This window comes from Microtus ochrogaster, unplaced genomic scaffold (assembly GCF_000317375.1).
Source record: "Microtus ochrogaster isolate Prairie Vole_2 unplaced genomic scaffold, MicOch1.0 UNK100, whole genome shotgun sequence".
In the NCBI taxonomy this organism is placed as follows: domain Eukaryota; kingdom Metazoa; phylum Chordata; class Mammalia; order Rodentia; family Cricetidae; genus Microtus; species Microtus ochrogaster.
The window spans coordinates 114,809-138,857 of record NW_004949198.1 but is presented as its reverse complement, the minus strand read 5'-3'; the positions used below and the strand labels follow the sequence as shown (position 1 = coordinate 138,857).

Below are 24,049 nucleotides of genomic sequence, written 5' to 3'. Positions count from 1 at the left end.
AGCTCTTGTAGACCAGGCTGGTCTCAAACTCACAGAGATCCGCCTGCCTCTGCCTCCCGAGTGCTGGGATTAAAGGTGTGCGCCACCACCGCCCAGCATTAATTATCCCTTTAATTTTTACAGGATCCCATAGAAATAACATCACCCCCATGACTGCTGGAAGTAATTATAGAAAATGACATCCCCTCTCCCAACAAAGTTTGTCCTCAGGGCTAGGGACATTATTAGGGATTGGTTATAACTGGTATAGGTTGGGAGTGGAAATGAAGCAGGCTAGGGATCTCGCTTGTAAAAAAAAGGGGGGGGGAATGGATGGGATGCATAATAGGTAGATTAGTGTTAGCTTACTCACACACAATAATAGTGAGTAATCAGGTACATGTGAGCTATTATTTATAGACAATTTACATTGGTATAGATTCTTGTACATTGATAAAAATTCAAATTATATTTGTTAATTGAATATGCTCCTATTTCTATTTACAATATTTGTACACCTATGCAAAGTTATTTTGTTATACTGTACGTATGCATGTTTCTATCTCTGCTTAATATATTTTGTATATTGATGCAATTTTAGGATATATTTATCATATTACACTATACATTTCTACCTTTGATCAAGATACTTATATATTGTTTACATTTTGAGGTTATTGTCCTCATTTGCTCTACAGTTGTTTAAAGATTGTTTAATTTAATTTTTTAATATGGCACCTTAGTCCTTAAGCTATCATGGTATTAAGAATTACAGGTCAATAGTCATTCATGCTTGTCATAGTTAGCCTAATCATATTATTTAGATGCATAGAGGTTGTATTCCGCATAGATAGGTAATATTTAAACACTTCAAAGAACTGTAGAATATGGCATTTAAATAATTTAGGATTCTGTTGACGTGAGACACGATTGCTCCTGGCAGCACCAATCTATTCCCCAGAGAATGTTGGGCGCCAAAGACACTCCACTTGGAGCTTGTTTTCTTCTTGGTAAAACTGGCCTTTGGGCAAAGAACTGACCCTGCCTCAACCACTGACAAAAAGCACTGTGCCCAGACTGGACAAGCGGGATACAAGCAAAAAGCCTGCCAAACTTTGCCAAGACAAAGTAAGACAGTTTTTCAAATTTTCCTGCCTCTGAAAATGGTCTGTCAGTTTAACTAGGCCTTAGCCAAAGTTGGTTGCCCCAATGTTGCAAATGAGACTTTGGGTGATTGCCCAGGTAGCCAGCTGTCTCTGTCATTTCTTGAGCCTTTTAAAAGTTGCTAGATTGCACTTCCTGTTTACTCAAGTAATATTTCCCTTTTCAGGTTTTTGATGGGGTTGAAGACTAGATAGTTATAGTTACTTTTCTCTCATGACTTAGTGGAGCCATTTTTAATATAATTAGACTCCATAGGACAGGATAACCATTGAAACATTTAGCATATGTTTCTTGTTTGATGTTGTCCATGCTGGTTATAACTAATTTTTATATATGTTTTTGCTTCTTCTTTTCCCTGGACAATAGTTGATATTTGCTCTTATTGTATATAGTTTTGTATTACGCTTAGAACTCTCTTTAAAAGGGGGAGGTGTTGTGGGAACTCCTTCAGTCAATAGCCTTTAAGATACTGGCCCACTTTGGGTGTGGTCTTATGTACTATAATGCAGATGAAAAGTACGTGCAGGCCTCTTGCCTGCTGGATTCGGTTCCAGTTCCCAGTGCACACAGAGGACTGTGGATCACTACTCTTTCTGTGAGTTTATACCCAGATAAATAAACCTTTGTTACACTCCATTCTGGACTATTGTGAAAGTCTTTTGTATGCCAACATATAATTTCAGTGCTGGTGGGTTAGACTCGCAGATCCCTGGGGTTGATGGCCAGTCTATCTAGCCTAATAGGAGTGTTTCAGGACAATGAAAAGCCCTGTCTCAAATAAGGTGGACAGCTCCTGAGGAACAACACTCAAGATTCACACACACACACACATGAATGCACGAGCATGCACAAATACACATTAAATAAATGTAACTTTAAAATCACTTTGAAAATAAAACTTTTACATACAAGTCTAAAGATCACAGGTTTAATTAACTTCCTTCCACTAAAATAACAGTAATTTTTTAACACTATAAAACCATAAGTATCAGGCTGGAGAAATGGCTCAGTACTTAAGCACAGTGGCTGCTCTTCCAGAGGTCCTGAGTTCAATTCCCAGCAGCTACATGGTGGGTCAAAACCATCCATAATGAGATCTGCTGCCCTCTTCTGGCCTGAAAGCATACATACAGGCAGAATACTGTATACATAATAAATAAAAAATAAATAAATGAATATTTAAAGAAACATTAGTATCAAAAATAACATTTGGAAGCTAGAGAATAGAACTCCAGGAATTAAGCCAACATGCCTAAGAAAACCCTGAATCAGCATGTGAGCAAATGAGGCACAGGAGCTGGTAACATCCAGTTTGAAGTTGCTCAGATTGGGACAGGAATCAGGATAATTTGACACAGACAGACAGACCAACAGACCGACCTTGATTCTTATTTCATATAACAGAGTGGAGCTACTGTCCTGATCGACCACAACACTGTGTTTATTTAAGAGGGTAAAAGCTAAGGCCAACAAGTTCAGTGAGCATTCCAGCCTCCAGCACTAATCAGACTCAGTAGGTTATAAGCAGAGACACATGGGTGGGGGACATGGAGGGTTTTAAGGTAGCAGGAAGAGGGAATTGGGGGTATATATGAAAGATACACTATGAAAAAAGCTGGGTGGTAGTGGTGCATACCTTTAATCCTAGCACTTGGAAGACAGAGGCAGGAGTATTTCTAAGGTCAGCCTAATCTAAAGAGCAAGTTCCAGGACAGCCATAGCTACACAGAGAAACCCTCTTCCTCACTGCCCACCTCAAAAAAAAAAAAAACAGGAAAAAAAAGTATAAAAATAAATTATGCCGGGCAGTGGTGGTTCAAGCCTCTTATCCTAGCACTTAGGAGACAGAGACAGGCTGATCTCTGAGTTCAAGGCCAACCTGGTGTACAGAGAAATCCTGTCTTGAAAAAAAAAACCACAAAATAAAAAAATAAATGTTTTGTAAAATATTTCTTTACATACATATTATTGTTTCTTAGTAAAGTTTAATGATTTTCTTGATGAGAATACTGTACTGAGGAAAAGGTACCAAAACATGTGGCTAAACACAGATAAGAATTTAGGCTGTAAGAGCTAGTTAATAATAAGTCTGAGCTAATAGACCAAACAATTTATAATTAATATAAGCCTCTGTGTGTTTCTTTGGGACTGAATGGCTGTAGGACCAGGTGGGATGGAAATGTCCATCTACAATTCTGCCAAGAAACAAAACATAACAAAACCTCACCAGACACAATCATTCCAGAATAAAAGGAGGCTCTGTACCACAGCAGTTTTCTACAGGAATCTTCCAGGGAAAAGAGCATATAAATGCAGGGGGGAAAACATGAAGAATAAAAATCACCTCCTGATCTTCATGACCACTTTTTGAGGTGGGCTTTATAGACTTTACTAAACCAAACACAGAAAAGTAATTAGTGATCTCACTAATAAGTGTGCTTTGCCCCTTCAAACGTCATGTTAAGATTCAGCTATCATTGTGATACTATTAAGAAGTGAGATCTTGACTCCTAGGACAGAGAGGGCTGGAGGAAACAAGCTTCACTGGGAGCAGAAGCCAGAAGCAAATCCAGCCCTGGGAGCCAACCAAGTCCTGGGACACTGGCAGACCAGGATTGAGCCAACGACCTGACTCCGAGTCTGAGATCTCCACCGGAAGCAGAGTGGGACTGAACCAGTTACCAAAGACACAGAGAGAACAAGCTCCACCAGGAGCCGAAGCCAGGAACAAATCCAGTCCCAGGACACAAGCAGATCAGGACTGAGCTGGTGACCAGATCCAGAGTCAGCGATCTCCACCACAACAGGTCCAACTCAAAGCCAGGGACTTCTGCAGAAGGAGATCCAGACCAAGATTTACAGAAACAGATCGAAGCCAGCAGCCTAGGACAAAGTAGGCCTGAGACAGCAAACTCCAAGGGGGCAGACCAAAGCACAGGAGCACTGAGCCACCTCCAGGAACAGGAATAACCAACGGGGTAACTAGAACTGTGACACGACTGTACCACGAGGAACAACCATCTGAGCTTTGGATTCACTGGTACCTAGAAGATTATTCAACAGAATCTCAGACAGTCCCAACCACACCTATTAGAGGAAAAGATTGAGTAGAAAAGGTAAGATCACACGCTACACCACAAAGAGCAACACAACACCAGTAAAACCTAAAGACCCTACAATAGCACACAAATAGGGTTACATATCTTTTACCAAGAATAAAATTACTTGATCTTTGATATTATTTGTATAGCACACATACAAAATATGTTGAAGAAAATTCTGAAATATGTGGTTAATGCAAAAAATACAAGGACATGATCTATGCTAGCAATATATAACAATATTTAGCAGCAACATAAAATTTCAGTAAAGCCAGGCTTGACGGTGCAGGATGGAATTCCAACTACCTGAGAAGTTGAGGAAGGAGGTTTACAAGTTCAAGTCCTGCCTGGGCTACACAGTGAATTTAAGGAAAGTCCAAGTATTGTGTGATACCAAATATCAAACGAAAAAGAAAGTAGGACTGAGGCTGTAGCCAGGCTGTAGAGCTCTTGTCTAGATTGTACACCTCAACCTTGGGGGGGCTAAAAATAGGTGTTTCCTGTGAACTTCTTTTACATTTCAGAAGTAATAGATGGGGGAAACAGATGGGGGAAACTAACTATAGAACTTTATCGTACATACTAATGATAGAATCTTGCTGAAATCTTAGTACATCCACCAATGGAGGAAGCAAAGATCAAGCCCCCATTATATAGAACTCATGCTATCAAGTGCTATGCCTGGGTCTGGTCTCTGCTTGGCAATGAGCTCACATCCCAGGCCTCGAGTTTAGCCCACTCTTTCCAGTCCACTGAGTCCTCATTTGGAATAAAAAAGCATAGTCAGAAATACACAAAAATGCACAAAGGAAACTTGACCTTGCTTTCTCCATGGTGTTTCAGATTACCTGACAAGGCTCACAAATACCATAGGCTAGTAGGAGTAAAACCCAGAATCCTAGACCAAACTCAGTATTTTTCCTTCCAAACTCTGTTTTTAAAAACTGTCTTATTGAGACAAATTGACACACACTAACTGCATAAAGGTGTATAAGCTACTAAGTCTGAACTTCAATTCCTGGGAAACCAACAGGCCTGTCTGACATTCTGTTTCCAGCTCTTCTCATGCCTCCTCTCAATCCCTCCAGTTGGCTCCAACTTCAAGTGCCTATGCATCTGTCACTAGAGAAAACTTCCATTTTTTTTGTCCTCATACATCACGTTTGAGGATTCAAGCTCTTCACTCATTGTGGCCCCTGTCAATATTCATTTCTCTCCTTTAAACCCTTAATTTTATTAGAGCAGCTTTATGCTGACAACAAAACAGAGCAGAAGCAACACAGACTCCCCATATACTCCTCTCTCTACATCTATAGGGTATTCAAGACCTGGTGGCTAACCTGGGCAGTGGTGGTGCATGCCTTTAATCCTAGCACTTGGGAGGCAGAGGCAGATGGATCTCTGTGAGTTTGAGGCCAGCCTGGTCTACAAGAGCTAGTTCCAGGACAGGCTCCAAAGCTACAGAGAAACCCTGTCTTGAAATAACAAAAAACAAAACAACAACAACAACAACAAAAAAAACCTTGTCTCAAAAAAACCAAAAATAAAAAAAAAGAAGTGTTCATAATTGTTTTTCAGCAGTATCTGTAGTGATGGTTGGCCTTCATTGTTGGCTTGACTGGACTCAGAAGGACCTGGGGAACTGAGGCACTCCGCTGAGTCCATCAGAGAATCTGCTGAAGAGGAAAGACCTATCCTGAATCTGAGCAAAATGATTTCATGAGCTGGGGGCCAGGATGGGCTAAAAGAGAAAGTGAATTCAGTGTCAACATTCACTTTGTTTCCCGTTTGGCGACTTGTACAAGGCAGTTGCCCCAGACTCCTGCCAACCCAACTGGCTCCCTCCTGTGACAGAATGTACCCTCTGAGATTGTGAGTTAAAATAACCTTCCTTCCCTTCAGCTGGTCTGTCAGATATTCTGCCCCACTGATAAAACACGTAAAAAAGTAACTAAATACAGAAAACAGGTACTGCCAAGCAGGGTCTTGCTGTGATAATCCTAACCATATGGTTCATAGGCTTTGGGAACAGGTATGTGGCAGGAAAGTGGAAGAGGCTGAAGAAACTCTAGAGCGTTGTAAGCATAGCTTAGTGAGCAGTTCTGGTGGAAACTCAGGGGATTAGACTGCCAACAGAAAAGCAGATAAGAAAAGACTCATCAGGTTTCAGTGAGAAATAAGGATTCTATCAGGAACTGTGATGGAAACTATTTGTATTACAGTCTAGCAAAAGATCTGTTCTTTTGCTAAATTAGAAGGTAATAGGTGGCTTTTTTTTGTGGTTTTTGTTTGTTTTGGGAGGGATTTTTCCTTTGTTTTTTTGAGACAGCGTTTCTCTGTGTAGCCTTGGCTATTCTGGAACTCACTCTGTAGACCAGGCTGGTCTCGAACTCACAGATATCTGCCTGCTTCTGCTTCCCAAATGCTGGGATTAAAGGTTGGTGCCACCACTGCCTGGCGGTAATAGTTTGTTTTATGGAGGTAATTTCAAGATTGTACTCAGTCTAAGCCATGGTTACTGATCTCTGTCCTTAGACTTTACAGTGAGCTTGCATAAGTGGAGCAAAAAGATGTGAAAAACGTACACTTTTGTGAACAGAGTATATTGAGCAAACTTTAAAGTTCAGACAAAGTAGCTGAAGACAAAGTTATTGTAACTGACATTCTGGTTCAATTAAAAAGAGCTCACACGCTGGTTGTGGTGGCGCACGCCGGTAGGATTTGCTGAAGGAGGCAGAGGCAGGAGGATCACGAGTTCGAGTCCAGCATGGGCTACACATTTGGGGCTGGAGAGATGGCTCAGTGGTTAAGAGCTTTGCCTGCTCTTCCAAAGGTCCTGAGTTCAATTCCCGGCAACCACATGGTGGCTCACAACCATCTGGAATGAGGTTTGGTGCCCTCTTCTGGCATGCAAACATATGCACAGACAGAATATGTATACATAATAAATAAATAAATATTTTAAAAAAAAAGAGCTCACACTCAGAACTGGGACAACAGAAAAGATATCATGAAGCCAAGACTCCAATCTATCAAAAGCTCCAGGGCATAAAATGCAATTAATCTGAAGGAAGAATGCTTGGATGAGAATGCCTGAGAAGACAGAGCTCCCAGGACACTCTATCGCAGCAGGATACCTTAGAAGAATGCTTTCCTGGAGCTGGAGACTTGGCTCAGCAGTTAAGAGCACTGGCTGCTCTTCCAGAGGACCCAGGTTCAATTCCCAGCACTCACACGGTAGCTCACAACTCTCTGTAACTCTAATTCCAGAGGATCTGACATCCTCACACATACATGCATGCAGGCAAAACACCATGAGCAGAGAGGCTGGGGAGAGAGAGACAGAGGAAAGAGAGAAAGAAAGAGTGAGAGAGAAACAAAGGAAGAAAGAAAGGAAGGGAGGGAAGCTATGGTTCAAAGCGGCTAGGCTACATCTCAGCCACTTGAAGGCATGAAAAATAAAAGTGTTGTAGGATAATGATAGCCTTGAATCAAGGTTCAGTCAATGTATGGCAGGGTAGGATTCCATGACTGAAGCTCCTGAGTAGGTATTTGTATAGCTATGAATGTGAAGCCCAAGCAGCAACAGATAGACTCCAGGGTGCTGTAGATGCTAGGAATGAGTACTAAGAGGAGTAAACTCACAACAGATGCCATGCATGTCACAGGTAATAGAGCTGGAGGGTCATGGTTACGCAAGCCTGTTGGAGACCACATGATGGTACCATGAGCCCTAAATGCTGAACCTGGAACTATAAAAATTTGTGTTTTCCATCTGGGCTTTGGTCTTGGCTAGGTCTAATAATGTTTTTGCTGTGTCTCCTCCCTTTTAGAATGGAAATGTGTACTCTGTGCTACTGTATATTGGAAATATGTAACATTTTTAAAGTATTTACAGTGGCTCAAGTTAAGAGAATGCTTTGAGTCAAAGTATCAATTCAAAGAGGAGACTTTGAACGCAAACTGAATATGTTTGAAGGTATTCTTGAAATTAGATAAATCATGAGCTAGACAGGAGTGGGTTTTTGAGAGGGATGAATGGGAACACGAAGGTAGGGGGAAAGTATTGCAGATTTAAGTAATGTGTTTGAAAATTGACAAGGAGTGGACTCGTGATAATTAACCTTCGGTGTCACATTTAGGACCTCCAAAGAAATTGAAGCATTTACCTCTGAGTATCTGTGAGAATGTTTTAGAGAAGATTACCCGAGGAAGACAGACCTATCCTGAATATGGGACTAGTTCACGGACTGGGGGCTTGGATGGGATATGAGGAAAAAGCTTCTATCTGGCTACAGTCAAACAGCTGCCACGTGAGCGCTCAGCAGCTCTGGCCACCACACTTTCCCTGCCATAGTAGATCATACCCTCCAAAAACTGTGAGCCAAAAAACATCCCCTTTCCTGAAGCTGTTCTGTCTGATGTTCTCTTACAGCACGAGAAAAGTAACTATTACAATTCCATTACTGCATCATTGAAAGAGCTGCAGTGTTTTCTTTTTGATCTTATCACAACATATTTTCTTAGAAACTAAAGTACAAGCCCATTAGTAAAGATTAACTTCCCAACACTAGCAGCTGAATTAAATTTTTTTTAATTTTGTTACATAGAAATCTCTTTTTTTTTTGAGACAGGGTTTTGTTGCAGAATACTCCTTTACACTGTGAAGATGTATCATTGTGATTGGTTTAACAAAGAGCTGAATGGCCAATAGCTGGGCAGGAAAAGGTTAGGTGGGACTTCTGGGGACAGAGAGGACTTAGAGAAGGGGAGTTGCCTTCTGGACTCAGAGAAAGCAGGACATGTAGAAGAGGTAAAAGCCATGAGCCGCAAGCCACATAACAGCGCATAGATTAAAATAAATGGGTTAATTTAAGTTATAAGAGCAACAGGACAAGCCTAAGCTAAGGCTAAGCTTTCATAATTAATAAGAAGTCTCTATGCCATTATTTGAGAGCTGGCGGTTTTCTATGTAACAGCTCTGCCTGTCCTGGAACATGCTTTGCAGACCAGGCTGGCCTCTAACTCACAGAGATTCATCTGCCTCTGTCTCCTGAGTGCCGGGATTAAGGGCATACACAACTACACCTGGCTTGGAGGAAATCTTTTTTTTTTAAAAATATTTATTTATTTATTATGTATACAATATTCTGTGTGCATGTCTGCAGGCCAGAAGAGGGCACCAGACCTCTTTACAGATGGATGTGAGCCACCATGTGGTTGCTGGGGATTGAACTCAGGACCTTTGGAAGAGCAGGCAATGCTCATAACCTCTGAGCCATCTCTCCAGCCCCCTTGGAGGAAATCTTAACAACCTTCACAATACAATAAAATGTAGGTGCAATTACTCTACTCCCGCTGAAAACGTCAAGACCTTAATGAAACATGCAACAACCACCTCTAATGTCTCTTTGTTTTCAAAGAGGAAAACAAAAACCATGAGGAATTTGTTGGCAGAGTTGAACAGCTGAGTGTCCCACTATGGAAAGGTCTGCTTTGTGTTTAGCGGGGGAAAGAGGACAGGGTTGGGGTTCTGGTAATAACAAAAATAAAGATTATCAGAGGTGGGGCTCATTTTCAAGACTTTATACCATGTTTCCTCTCTTGTTTTTGGATTTTTGTTTTTGTTTTTCTACAGTACGTCACCACACTGTTGAAATTTTACTTGGTATTTATGTGTATGTAACCTTTTTGGCTGTGCTTCTTCACAAGATTGTAAACTCTGTACAGACTGAGACTAACCCACTCTTATGCCATGTTTTATCTGAATTATCTAGCCTCCAAGGAAGGCTAAGTGAAAGCTACTTGTTAAACGAATGAGTACAAATCCCACTTTCAACACATACACACCACACGGTTAAAACTCTGGAGAATTCCACCTCCCTGTTATCTTTCTGTGTTTTATTCTCACTACAGGATCTTTATTACTTTGGAATCAGATACAAAGTAAGGAGCTGAGAGAGAGAGTGATAGCCCCTGAGACAGCCTTTCACCATAGTGATGGCATCTCCTGGGTAAGTTCACACCTAGACTCCTTCCCTGGGCCCCACAGAATGTTCAGTTTTCTCCTGAGGCCTTTGGGAGGCACTGGCAAGCTTCTACATTGCCACACTGGCTTAAGAGGCTCTTCTGGCATCTTAAGTTAGATATTAGGTGTTCTATAATGGTGGTCTTCTTGGTTCTTCCTCAGGGTCCTGACGTGACATACTTTGTCAGAGTGCCTTGTGTCCCTAACTGCGAGACTTCCTCTTCTATTTCTAGACTGTGTAGCTGGTCAGTGATGTTCCTTGCATTTTATAACATTTGCATGAAGTGGGAGGCCAAATGACGGGATGCTGTTAACATAAATCAGCATGTAAAACATAGTGCAATAAGTTGGTCTTTAAGAAAGATGAAATGCCTGACAGTGGTGGCACACACCTTCAATCCCATAACTCAGAAGGCAGAGATAAACTCTGAGTTTGAGGCCAGCTTGGTCTACAGTGCATACCTATAATCCCAGTACTTGGGAGGTAAAGTCAGGAAGATCAGAAATTTGGCCACAAAAGATCCTATCTCAAAATAGAAAAAAGGAAGGAAGGTCATCAGGAAATCAAGCATAGTGATGAGTAAATGCCTACTGTACTCAGGAGGTTGAGGCAGAAGAAAGAAGTCTTTGGGTTTCTATTGCTGTGAAGAGACACCATGACCATGACAACTCTTATAAAGGCAGGAAGCAAGTGAGAGTTCTTACATCTTGACTCACAGGTAACAGGAAGTGGTTTGAAACACTGGGCGTGGCTTAAGCATCTATGAGCCCTCGAAGCTCGCCTCCACAGTGATACACTTCCTTCAACAAGGCTTTACATACGCAACAACGCCACACCTCCTAATAGTGCCACTCTCTTTAGGGGCCTTTTATTTTTTCTTCCCCCAAACCACCACAGAAGGCAAGTTTAAGGTCAGTTTGGGCTATACAACAAAACTCCGAAAGAAAAATAGGAATGTGAGAGCAGACAGACTGTCTCCTGTCACTCTTGTATTCTCTCTGAGCCACAGCACTGATCAAAACATTTGAGTGTAAGACTTGATGGCTGCCATTCATAAAAGCTGAAAAACAAGATTCCCTAGGGGCAAGAATCCTCTCATTGCATCACCAGTTGCTTTCATAGTACCTGGGAAAGCTTAGTGACTGATGAATACAATAATGTATAGGTACCTGACACTGGTGTTATTTTCAGGCAAAGCTTTGTGGCTATTCCATGATCGAGAATGGCACAGGTCAAAGATGAAAGGGCATAGTGTATTTGCTAAACACATTATTAAAAGCAATGAAAATCAACATCTTTGATCTTTTCTAGGGTCATTTTTGCAAAATAATTGGCACCAATTCTACGTTTTTACCTTTCCATTATGAGCAGCCAGTCAATATATCCAATCCTTTGTGGCACTTCCATTAGTCGGATAACAGCTGAAGACAATTTAACTTTTTCTTTCACTTTAAAGTGCAAGACTTCTAAAACACGCCTTTAATCCCAGCACTAGGGACGCAGAGGCAGGGGGATCTCTGAGTTCAAGGCCAGCCTGGTCTACAGAACAAATCCAGGACAGCCAGGGCTACACAGAGAGACCCTGTCTAAAAACAAAACAACAACAAAAAGATCAAAACCTCCTGGCTCTGCTTATATTCCTCAACTGGCAGACTTCCTCTATCTCCATCTCTTTCTTTTTACAGCACTGTGGATCAAACCCAGGGTCTGGAAATGCTAAGTGTTCTACCACTAAGCCATAGCCCAGTCCTCTACCTTCATCTTGACAAACTAACTGAACAAAGTGGCTTAAAAATCAAGTAAGTAGCTTTGTAATAAAGGTGAACAGGATCTGGCATGTGATTCCTTGCTTGAAGCTATTCCACTTCCTGAGTTCTCTCTCTCCTTATGATGCCTTCTAGCATGTTATATATAACACAGCACGAAGGCCCTTACCAGATATGATCCTCAATCTTAGAATTCTCATATTCTACAACCATGGGCCAAATAAACTCCTATTTGTTCATAATCTTCCCAATCTGTGGTCTTCTGTTATAGCTGTAAAAACAGACTAAGAGGCTGGAGAGGTGGCACAGTGGTGTAGGAGTGCTTGCTCTGCAAGAATGATGACCTGAGGGGGCTGGAGAAATGGCTCAGAGGTTAAGAGCATTGCCTGCTCTTCCAAAGGTCCTGAGTTCAATTCCCAGCAACCACATGGTGGCTCACAACCATCTGTAATAAGGTCTGGTGCCCTCTTCTGGCCTGCAGGCATAGACACAGACAGAATATTGTATACATAATAAATAAATATTTAAAAAAAAAAGAATGATGACCTGAGACTGTAGCCTCGCATTTTCTGTGAGTGCATATAACAAGCTGGATGTTCTTTCTGGAACCCCAGAAATGAATGGGGCAGACACAGGAGAAATTAATAGGGCAGACACACTAAGGCTTGCTGGTTGTCAGCTGCAGAAACAAAAACTTTGGGTTCAGGGAGAGGCTGCCTCAAAGGAATAAGGTGGAGAGTAACAGAGGGCACTTAAGGCCCTCCTGCATCCTCCACACATACACACAGGTAAATGGAGAAGAAGGATTAGAACTTGATAACGGGCCAGGCGGTGATGGCGCACGCCTTTAATCCCAGCACTCGGGAAGCAGAGGCAAGCGGATTTTTATGAGTTCGAGGCCAGCCGGGTCTACAAGACCTAGTTCCAGGACAGGCTCCAAAGCTACAGAGAAACCCTGTCTTGAAAAACAAACAAACAAACAAAAAAAAGAACTTGGTAAAGGGTTAAAGTTGAAATAATTTAGAGAAAGTTAGAAAAAGTCTATATTTTCATGAGCAAAGCATTAGGGATAAGTTCTGATAAGCACTCAGAAAAAGAACTTCAGGGAAGTAAAGAATTCATCATTTTTTGTTTAAGTGTTTGCTAGGTATCAGACAGTATTCAGTTTCCTTTCTGCTGCTGTGATTAAACACTCTTAGCCAAGCCAGGCAAGTGGTACTCATGCCTTTAATCCCAGCACTTGAGAGGCAGAGACAGGTGGATCTTTGTGAGTTCGAGGCCAGCCTGGTCTACAGAGTTAGTTCAAGGACAGTTAGGGCTGTTACACAGAGAAATTTTGTCTTGGAAAACAAAACAAAAACAACAAACACTCTCTCTCTCTCTCTCTCTCTCTCTCTCTCTCTCTCTCTCTCTCTCTCTCTCTCTCTCTCACCAAAAGCAACTTAGGGAAGGGCAGACTTTATTTTAGCTTTTAAGCTACAGTTCATCAGGAGAAAAGTCAAGGGAGGAACAAGAAAGAACTTGAATAAGAAACCATGGAGAGCTTACTGGCTGGCTCACTTGTAGCTTCATGTTTCGCTAGTTTTCTGATGTAGAATAAGATCACCTATCCAGGGAACGGTGCCACCTACAGTGGACTGGGCCCTCCTACATCAGTTAACAATCAAGGCAATTCCCCACAGATATGCCAACATGTCAATCTCACCTGGGCAATCCCCCATTTAAGACTTCCTTCTCAGATGACTCTAGGTTTAACAATCAACTCAAGCTGACAGAACTAACCAGGGCAGATAAAAATGAGGAACTATCTTGGAAATCGGAATAAAGGTCATCCTTGTGCAATCTCAAAGTGTGAAGCTATAATACTGAAAATCAGAGCAAAGACCATCCTTGTGAGATTTCCGGCACAAATGAGGAACTATATGGGAAATCAGAGCAAAGATCACTCGTTTATAAAGTTCAAAGACTTTAGCTCAGTTTTGTCCATGCTCTAGAACATTATGAGAGCTGTCAACAGCCAAGGAGGCTAGACAGAGACATCATGAGGCAGAGCCACCACAGAAATAGTGCAAGGAGCTGGGCAGTAATCCCAGCACTCAGGAGGCAGAGGCAGGTGGATCTCTGTGAGTTCAAGGCCAGTCTGGTCTACAAGAGCTAGTTAGAACAGGCTCCAAAGCTACAGAGAAACTCTGTCTTGAAAAAAAAAAACAACAAAAAACAAAAAACAAAAAAACAAAAAAAGAAAAGAAATGCTGAGCAAATGCTCAGCAAAGCTACAAGGGTGGGGCCACCAGAAAGATCCCAGAACGCTCATAGAGCTACCAGTGAGTCTCCAACTGTGGAAGAACTTAGGTAAAAGACTCCAATTTATGATCACTGGTAAAAGCCCAACAATGCTATGGAAGCAGGAATGCTACAGACAGTAAAGTCTCAAGCACCCACTGTTACTATCCTATAGGTACCTTAGCCAGGCAAGGTGAAACGAATGCAACTCATCTCTACAAATTTAAAAACACATCCTTACATCGTTAAACAAATGCAACATAAACAAATGTACCACACCTTTATATAGTCAAATACTCCACAGCATAAACAAATGTAATTCATCTTTACCTAGTAAAAACAATATTCCACAATAGATTCCTGCAAGTTATTCTCTGACCTCCACATAGTACTTGAGGGCAACCCCCGCCATAAAACCACAAATAAATATATGCAATAAAAAGATATACTAAATGCACAACTATGAAATGCTAGATTAGATTACAGTCTGGGGACAAGAATGGAAAGTAGGAATAAATTCTTGACACAAGCTAACAGCTTTCTCAGTCCCTTTAGCTTATAACATTAGTAATAACAATGGGATGGATGCACCAGAAGATGCTACTGACTGATGTTCACCAGGTGCCAGGAATTTTCCACACACCTGGGCCTCACAATCCTACTGGGAGACATTCTTATCCCCACATTACAGATGAAAACAACAGACTCAGAAAGTTAAGTAGCTCATGCCACGCCACAGATTCTGAGAAGACTCACTTGAAACTCAGGTCACTATGCAGCATCCTATAAAATACGGACTTTAGTCCAGGGGAGACTAAACCCAAATGACAGGTCCTTTAGTTAATGGACAGTCTAGTCCCGGCACTCTGGCTATCATCTTCTCTATGTTGGCTAGCCACTCTGTTCTGAAATTCCACATGCCCATCACAACATAGGATGGAACAAGTCACTTGCTGTGCTGACAGAGTCACTCAGAAAGCACAAACCCACTGAAACCTAAGTTTTATGGTAGCAACTGTAGACAAAGAGCACTGACCTGAAGCTTGTCTCAACTGTCATTACACAGTCTTCTGCATATTTTATTCAAAATACAAATGTTCTCTTGGGAGGAATATCAGGAAACTGAAGCAGGATCCCAGTTTTATTAGCACAGACCTGATAAAATGACTATCTTCCTTGACTTTAAGTATTAAAATTGTATGGGGGTGTGCTTGCCATGGCACACATGTAAAAGTCAGAGGACAGCTTTGTAGTGTTCTCTCCTTCTGTCAATACATGGGTTTGAGGGATCAAACGCAGGTCACCAGACTTGTGCAACAAGCACCTTTACCCACTGACCCATCTTACTGCTCTCCCCACCCAGTCACTTTTCAACTTTTAAAAAATTCCATGACTCTTTCTAAGGCAGCTTTCATGAGCATGTCAAGAACTCAGTTTGCCCAAAGGCATCTATCTCCACAATGTAGACCTTGGAGGACTCTAATAGGCCCATGCATGACAAAAATGGCTCTGGCAGGCCTTGCCATTCCCCTAGTCCCTCTGCCTTGCTAAAAGCCATTATATTACATTCCTAAAGCTAGCCACCAAGGTCTATTCCCTTATTTGGCCACTTCCTCCCCCTGAGGCTGACTACTAAGGTCCAGCCATTAAAGTCCAGCAATCAAAAGCCCTTTTCTTGCTGCCCTAACTGACATGCCCAATCAAAACAAACCAACTCATGCTAAAACTCGTTCCCCACTTTAACCTTCATAATCTGCCATTTGCCTATGGACCACATCTGTCTCTTTTCTATGCAGAGGCAGTCCTTTGTCCCTCTAGGACAAATGTCCCTTCTTCCCCTTGCCCATTTTCCTTTCTCCCTTGTTCTCTATCCCCTGTCTTTGTCTCTGATTCCCTGCCCTTTGTCCCTCTGGGGCAAATAAATCTCCTTTGTGCTAAAAACTTGGTCTTGGGATGTCTTGGTCCATACTAATCCTTTCAGACCTGTCTGTCAGAGTTACCTACCACAGAAAGCTGCCTTGGGTAAGAGTAGTGACTGTGAGTTGAAAGGAACTTTGACTCAAACAGAAATATAAAAACCGCAGTCCTAGCCGGGCGATGGTGGCGCACCGCACGCCTTTAATCCCAGCACTCAGGAGGCAGAGGCAGGCTGATCTCTGTGAGTTCGAGACCAGCCTGGTCTACAGAGCTAGTTCCAGGACAGGCTCCAAAGCCACAGAGAAACCCTGTCTCGAAAAACAAAAAAAAAACAAAACAAAAACAACAACAACAACAACAACAAAAAACCCCGCAGTCCTAATAACATTTGGTGTCAGGCTATATAGAGCAACCATGGCAAGGTAGGGCACAATGGAAAAGGCTGATCCAACCGAGGTCCTGATTAAGAACACCAGACAAAGCCAACTTGCTATATTGTAACCACTGGGGCAATTCTGTTGTTTTGGGTGCAGTAGAGCAAAACAAAAGATTAAAAGCTGGCTCTGGAACTAAGCATGAAAAGACAGATACTGGGATGCATGAAGTGTGGTTAACCTTGGGATGGCTAAAGGTGAATGACATGGACACTGACCTCAGCCAACTGCCTTTCTAGGCTATAGTAAAGTCAACAGCATCTTGGATGAGGGCCCTTCTCTGGACCAAGGAAAAATGAAGGGTGTTGACTGTGTTCTTTGGTATTAACACGAACAGGGATCTGACTAGGAAACCTCCCATGCAGCTCATTGGTCTCTGTCCATCTCTGGATTTTGTCTAAAGGCTGGGAGATGAAGAAAGATCACTCCTGTACATTTCATGCATGCCTTCTCAGGGTCCATGGTAGATCACTTGAATCTTTCATGAACACTGTCAAGAATCCCAGGGCTACAAGAAAAAAAGTAAAACTCCTACAAAATCCCTCATCTGCCCTGAATCTCTGCTCATCAGACAAAGCACATTAATATCATTCCTCTTCCCAGAGACTACAGAGTTCCTATATTAATTATATCAATATTTACCTTTAAAAACCACCCTTTCACCCACCCAAAACTGAAAACAACAAAATGGGGGCTTTTGATTTCAAAAACTGTTTCCATCTAAATTAGCTACAGTGGAGTTTTTTGTTGTTGTTTTGTTTTTCTTGGTTTTTTCTGAGTTTTGATTTTGATTTTTAAAGCTGATGAGACCATGTACAAAGCACAAAACCCACACAAACAAACAAAACCAATAGACAGGGCACAATGGCTACTGCACCCTTCATCAGAACTAGCATAAAAACCAAGTATTGTCTTGGGGACATTTTCTCAAATTCCAGTGTACATCTGTATTAAATATATCATTATTTAGTCTAAATGAAGGGGGAGGGCAGGAAGCATTTAATAATTTGAGGAAAATAGTCACAGATAGAAAGAGGCAGGGAAGCTAAATTAAGTAGATGATTTAATGATTTTCCATGAACATGTAAGTCAGCAAAAGTGAATCCAGACAGTAGCAAAGTCTAAACACTGATGACCTAGAACAATTTGTTGTTGTTGTTGTTTTTTTTTTTGGTTTTTCGAGACAGGGTTTCTCTGTGGTTTTGGAGCCTGTCCTGGAACTAGCTCTTGTAGACCAGGCTGGTCTCAAACTCACAGAGATCCGCCTGCCTCTGCCTCCCAAGTGCTGGGATTAAAGGCGTGCGTCACCACCGCCCAGCTGACCTAGAACAATTTGTAATAGTTAATGAGATATATGCTGAAAGAGCTCCATACTTAGGCAGTTTTATACGGCAATTCTACAAATTTTAAAGAAACAGACAATTTTCAGAGTATTTAAAATTGAGCCAGGTCTGGTGGCAGAGGCCTGTAGTCCCAGCACTTGAAGGCTGAGGCAGGAGGACCAAGAATTCAAGGTCATCCTTGGTTATACAGAGCATTAGAGAACAGCCTGAGCTACTTAAAGCTCCAACACAAAGTAGTTTAAACTGACTTAGAGGAAGAGATAGCCCTGCTCCCAGTCCGGTTACCCAGGCTGACCCAAAACTCCTGGGCTCAAGCACCTTCCTCTGCCTCAACCCCTACAGGCCACCACGCCTGGCCAGAAAAAAAACTTTTAAATAAGCTATAGACAACGCTGAAACAACTGATAGAGACAGCAATAAAAAAAAGAAGGGGGCTGGAGAGATGGTTCAGTGTTAAAAGCTTGTACATATCTTTCAGAGGACCTGATCAGTTTCCAACACCTTGTCAGGTTGCACATAACAGCCTATAACTCCAGCTATTGGGGATCCCACGCCTCTGGCCTGGGCACCTGCACTCATGTAATTAAAAATACAATAAATCTTTTTTCTTTTAAAAACTGTTCATTATCCCAGTACTGCAAAAAAATTAATAAGGAAATTATGGATAAGCCTTATGAATAATAATGTACAATTTCTAAATATCAACATACCTTCTAATACTTATCCCCAAAATGGAATGATTATATAATCTAAAAGAATCTATCACCTGTTATAGTAAAAAGAAAAACACTATGAACCTGCCACAAATGCTAAAACAGCACTTAAAAAAAAATCTAGCTACCTGCCAGGTGGTGATGGCGTATGCCTTTAATCCCAGCACTTGGGAGGCAGGTGGATCTCTGTGAGTTTGAGGCCAGCCTGGTCTACAAAAGCTAATTCCAGGACAGGCTCCAAAGCAACAGAGAAACCCTGTTTTGAAAAAACAAAAAAAAAAAAGAAAGAAAGAAAGAAAAGAAAGGAAAAAAGAAAAAAGTTCCAGCTATCATTTTTTTAATTAAAAAACATCACCAATAATCCCCTTACCAAAATAACTAGCATGACACTTAATGGCAAAAAACACCAAAAACATCAATAAGGTCATGAAGGTGCTGGGTATCACCCATAGTACTTGGATGTCAGTATATTTATGAACTAATCAAGGTGCCCAGGGTCTCTACAGTATTTGGCTATCAGTAACTTGGATGTCAGTATATTTATGAACTAATCAAGGTGCCCAGGGTCTCTACAGTATTTGGCTATCAGTAAAGTCATAAACTAATTAAAGTATCATTCATAGCACTTGGCTGTCAGTAAAGTCATGAACTAGTCAAAAATGTCTAGTATTATCAACAGTACTTGGCTTTCCTAGAAATACCATGAACTAGAAAAGACAAAGAAACAAGTGACATAAACATTGGAAGACAAGGGACAAAATTCTTACTACTTGCAGCCACCATGCAAAAACTCAGAAAACAAAGGGAATCAATTGTAAAAAAACTATCAAAAACAATGTTACTAGTTATGACTACTACAATAAGAATACATGCTATGATAAAGGATTCTATTTTCAACAACAACAAAATCAACTAATTAGAATGAAAATGTATAGGAGAGGCCAGGAAGATGACTCATCCAGTAAAGGCAATTGTCATCTGAGCCTGGAGAACTGAGTTAGACTCTAGAACCCACATACAGGGAGAAGGAGAAAACAGATTCCATGATTGTCTTCTGATCTTTACATGCACTTCCACATACACATATCATACACACACAAAATAAAATATAAAAAGAATGTATAGAATTTTTCTAAAAGAAGTAGATAGGTAGGGAGCAAAGAAAAAACAATTTTAAGATACAATAATCAAGAGGACATTTCTGAGAATTTAGGAATTTGAGTACAGACTGGACATTATACAAAGTTGACATCTGGTACTATCACTACTACATCGTTGCAAATAAATTTTTTTGTTCAGGTACTTAAAAATTTGCAAACTGGGTGGTGGCGGCGCACGCTTTAATCCCAGCACTCAGGAGGCAGAGGCAGGCGGATCTCTACATTTAAGGCCAGTCTGGTCTACAGAGCAAGTTCCAAGATGGCCAGGGCTACACAGAGAAACCTTGTCTCAAAAAACCAACCAACCAACCAACCAACCAACCAACCAATCAATCAAATTTGCTTAAAAATAGTCTCACCCCCCACCCTAAAAAAAAAAAAACTGCAGAGAAGTGAAATGATTCAATACCGCTAAACAATGAAAGTTTAGAATGTGTGTGTGCAGATATAATGAACCATTATGTCTTCCTCACTTTCTTGTACCTGAAAGTACCCAAGGAATGTAGTTCAAAGAAACAGGCAAGGTCAAAATGTGGTAATTATACACCGTTTTAAGTGCAGGCAACTTAAAATGATGGAGGTCACAATCAGTACTAATTCTTCAGTCAGTTAGAGACACATCCTTTGGCCCAGCAATTCCACTTCTAGGAATTTATTCCATGGATACTCATTCATTCAACAAGTATTTTTTTTTTTTAACCACCTACCATTTGGCAGGCTCTAGAATACAGAGGTGGAGAGAACCTGCTCTAATTGCAGCTCCATTCTTGTTGGGGGAGGAGACAGGTAAAGCAAGTCAACAAGTCTGCAAGGTCAGGTAAGTGATAAGGTAAACAGGGCTGGGCTGGGCTGGGCTGGGTGAAGAAGCACCAGAAAGTCTTGTAGGAGCAACCAGAAAGAAAGCTATGGAGTAATACTCCAATCTGGCCTTCCTTCCTTATGCTTTATTCTCCTAGAGCCTCTGTTCATTCAGAGGATGTGGGCACCATTTGAATGTGTCTCTTTGTCTCAGTACTAATCAGGTCTTTTTAATACAAGGAAGGTGTCAGGGCAGTAGTCCTGCCCCCTGAACATTACTGTGCATAGCAATTTGATTTTTCTCAAAGGAAGAACTTCTAAGTTATCTAAAAAGCATATAAATAAAAATGTATTTATTTGAACTATCAAGAATTTTTGAATGCAGGTAAACTTAAAAGAAAATAGAGTATATCAGTTTTACAAAAGATCACCTGCTAGTTAATTTTTAATTACATGTAATACGTTTATTATTCTGTGCATGTATGTAGGTAGACTGCAAGGAGGTCAAAGGCCAACATTCAGGAGACAGTTCTCTCCTTCCACCATGGAGTCTCAAGGATGGATCTTAGGTCATTAGGCCTGAGCAGGAGCCTTCACCAGGTAGGTAATCTCGTTAATTTTACCCACATACAAAACAAAATCAGTCAGTTCTGACCCTTCCACAAGACTGAGAATCACTGATTTAAGAGATTGCTATGTTTAAGTTCATGATCTTTTACCAGAGAGTTTCAAGCTCTGGTTTTCTTTCTGTTTAGGTAAATGTTTTACATATACATAAGGAACATTCAACTGACGTAAAAAGAAATGACTGCTACAATACTCCTATCTCGGGAGTATTGAAAAGCAACATCCCTGGTCATGAATTATCAAGACTTCAGAACTGTCAAGAAGGATAATCTACAAATTGGCAAATTGTCAGATTAAGAAACCACCATAGAGAGAACGAAACCTATCCCTATGAAATACGCTATTTCAATTTTGAAATCAGCTTTACATAACTGTACTCTTCTCCATCCCAAAGGGAGGATACAAAACTAACTAATCGATCAACCCCAGAAGACTTCAGAACCATACAAAGTGATTCTCAATGACCAATTCCTGTGCAGGTTTCAAGTGCCTGCAGCCACCTGCACAGACAACCACCGGTTCCCTCCAACAGCTGAGGATGAATGCATCCGTCCTTTCCCTTAGACACTACAAAACGGCCTAACCCTCGAAGCAGGGTCGGCGAACGCTGCTCTGACATAGTTACCTGGGATGAACAACCGAAGGGAAGGACCAAGCATCCGTAAATTTCCAGACAGGGGAGCGCTGTTACTGAGCTCCGTTTGAGGTCAAGGCAAAGCAAGTGAAGTGGCTAACAACACTTGCCGGGTCTGCGGTTCACACTGCGCGGCCCTCTTCTTACACATGGCCTTCCTAACTCCGCAGGAGACTCTTCCAGGGCCAGTCTGGACTACTGGACTCCTGACTACTACTGGCCCGGTCCCTAAGTATCCCTGCAGGCTAAGCTAAGGGTCTCGATGTCAGAATGTTGGCTGGGTTAGTGAGAAGCCCGTAGAGTAGTGGTGGACAGCAGGGAAGCGAGGGTGGAAGCAGCGATTCAGAGGCAGGTGCCTGGAAGAAAGAATGGGGCTGGACGACCCCTGCGGGCCAGCCCAGAGGAGGAAGTCTGAAGAAGGGTCGAAGAGGACGCCGGGAGGATGGGATGCTGTGATGCTCCCACAGCAGATCACTTAAGGTGGGGGCCTGGGACTACCTGCCCACCAGGTGAGGGGCCCATGAGTACCCGCGCCGCGTCTCACCTGCCCAGAGCCCGCTTCATTCCCGCGTCGGCTCCGCTGCTCGGCTCTGTCGTCCCCTTGCCTGCCAGACGCAGGTTCTGCTTCAAGCGGCAGTCGGCGTCCAGCGCCGCGGCGGCCGAGCCGGAGGAGGACGAGCCTGAGGCGGCGCAGCGCTCATGCTCCAACGTGACGGGCTCGGTCCGCTTCCTCATCCCGCGGCCCTGTCGGCCGGCAGTCCTCGGTGCTCTGGCTTCGCCTGCCTGCCTGCGCCGCCCTGGCTGCAGTCGCCGCAACTCGCAGCACTCACCGCCGGGAGCCGGGTGCCCACTGCCGGTCACATCCCCAGCCCCAGGCCGCGGCGCCCGCTATGGACCAGCGCCGGAGGCCGGTCGGCTATGCTGGCCAATCAGAGCAAGCCTCCACACAGCTCCGCCCACCTCCAAACACGCCCCCATCGCCTCCCCCTCCGGTCCACGGGCTGCACGCCCAGCATCCCCAGCGCCAACAACAGCCATCTTGGAAAAGGGCAGAAGAAGCTCAAGCTGCGGGTCATTTTCCGGGCAGGGCTGATCTTGAAGGGTCTCGCCGCGTTCACGCTGTGGTTTGGGGTCGGTTTGGGTTCTCAGGCTGAGTTGCCTTAGGTGCCAGGTGTCGTCTGCAGATTAACTCGGGCATGCCCCATCTCAGTGGTCCAAATGGTGAGGACGCAGGGAGTGCGACAGCCAGCCAGAAGGGGTCCTTAAGGGAACTAGCTCCATTTGCAGGGCAAAATAGGCGCCCTCCACTCCCTCTGTGGGGCCTTTGACTCCCCTAATACGCGAGAACCCTTAGATATTCTGAAAGTTTGTTATACTCATCAAAAAGCTTTACCTTAAAAAAAGCACACTCTTTTGTAACTAGTGTATCATTTAAAACAAGTTTGAATTTACTTTTTGTTTTTTGGCTGAATGTAAGGAAATGAGCTGTCTACATATGCTTTGAAATCTCTTATTAAAATCTGGATCTTCACAAAAACGATTAGAAATGGTGGAAGCCAGGAAATCCATTTCAAAGATAAACTTGTACTATGACACCCGAAATTAAGTAACGATACAATCCACCAGAAAAAAGGGAAAACACACTTTCATGAATGTAGCTTTTTATAGTTTTTGCTTTGTTTGATATGGTGGCATTGATTTTACTAACGGCCTGCAACCAAGAGATACATAGTTGACTACTTATTCCGAATTTACTTTTTAATTTCAACACGTGTGTCAATCAGTTTGAAAACTTGGCAAATGATAAAGATTAAATAGGAATTTAGAAATGTAAGGGGTTATGTTGACTTTGTAATGATATTTTTTTTAATTTTTTTTGATTTATTTATTATGTGTACAGCCTTCCATGTGTGCCCGCATGCCAGAAGGGGGCGCCAGGTCTCATTACAGATGGCTGTGAGCCACCATGTGGTTGCTGGGAATTGAACTCAGGACCTCTGGAAGAGCAGTCAGTGCTCTTAACCACTGAGCCATCTCTCCAGCCCCATTTGTAATGATATTTTGAAGTTGCCCAAGAATTTGACCATTTTGCTATATCACA

At 42.3% G+C, this 24,049-nt stretch overlaps 1 protein-coding gene across 1 annotated transcript in view; it reads right to left on the bottom strand.

Annotated features, from left to right (window-relative positions):
* Abhd12 (abhydrolase domain containing 12) overlaps window positions 1-22,850 on the bottom strand; it is a 66,497-nt gene extending 43,647 nt beyond the window's left edge. The window contains exon 1 of the mRNA XM_005371227.2: window positions 22,493-22,850. Within this exon, the coding sequence (XP_005371284.1) occupies window positions 22,493-22,683 (191 nt within the window). The 5' untranslated portion in view covers window positions 22,684-22,850. The remainder of the gene's footprint in view (window positions 1-22,492) is intronic.
* Window positions 22,851-24,049: the final 1,199 nt, after the last annotated feature.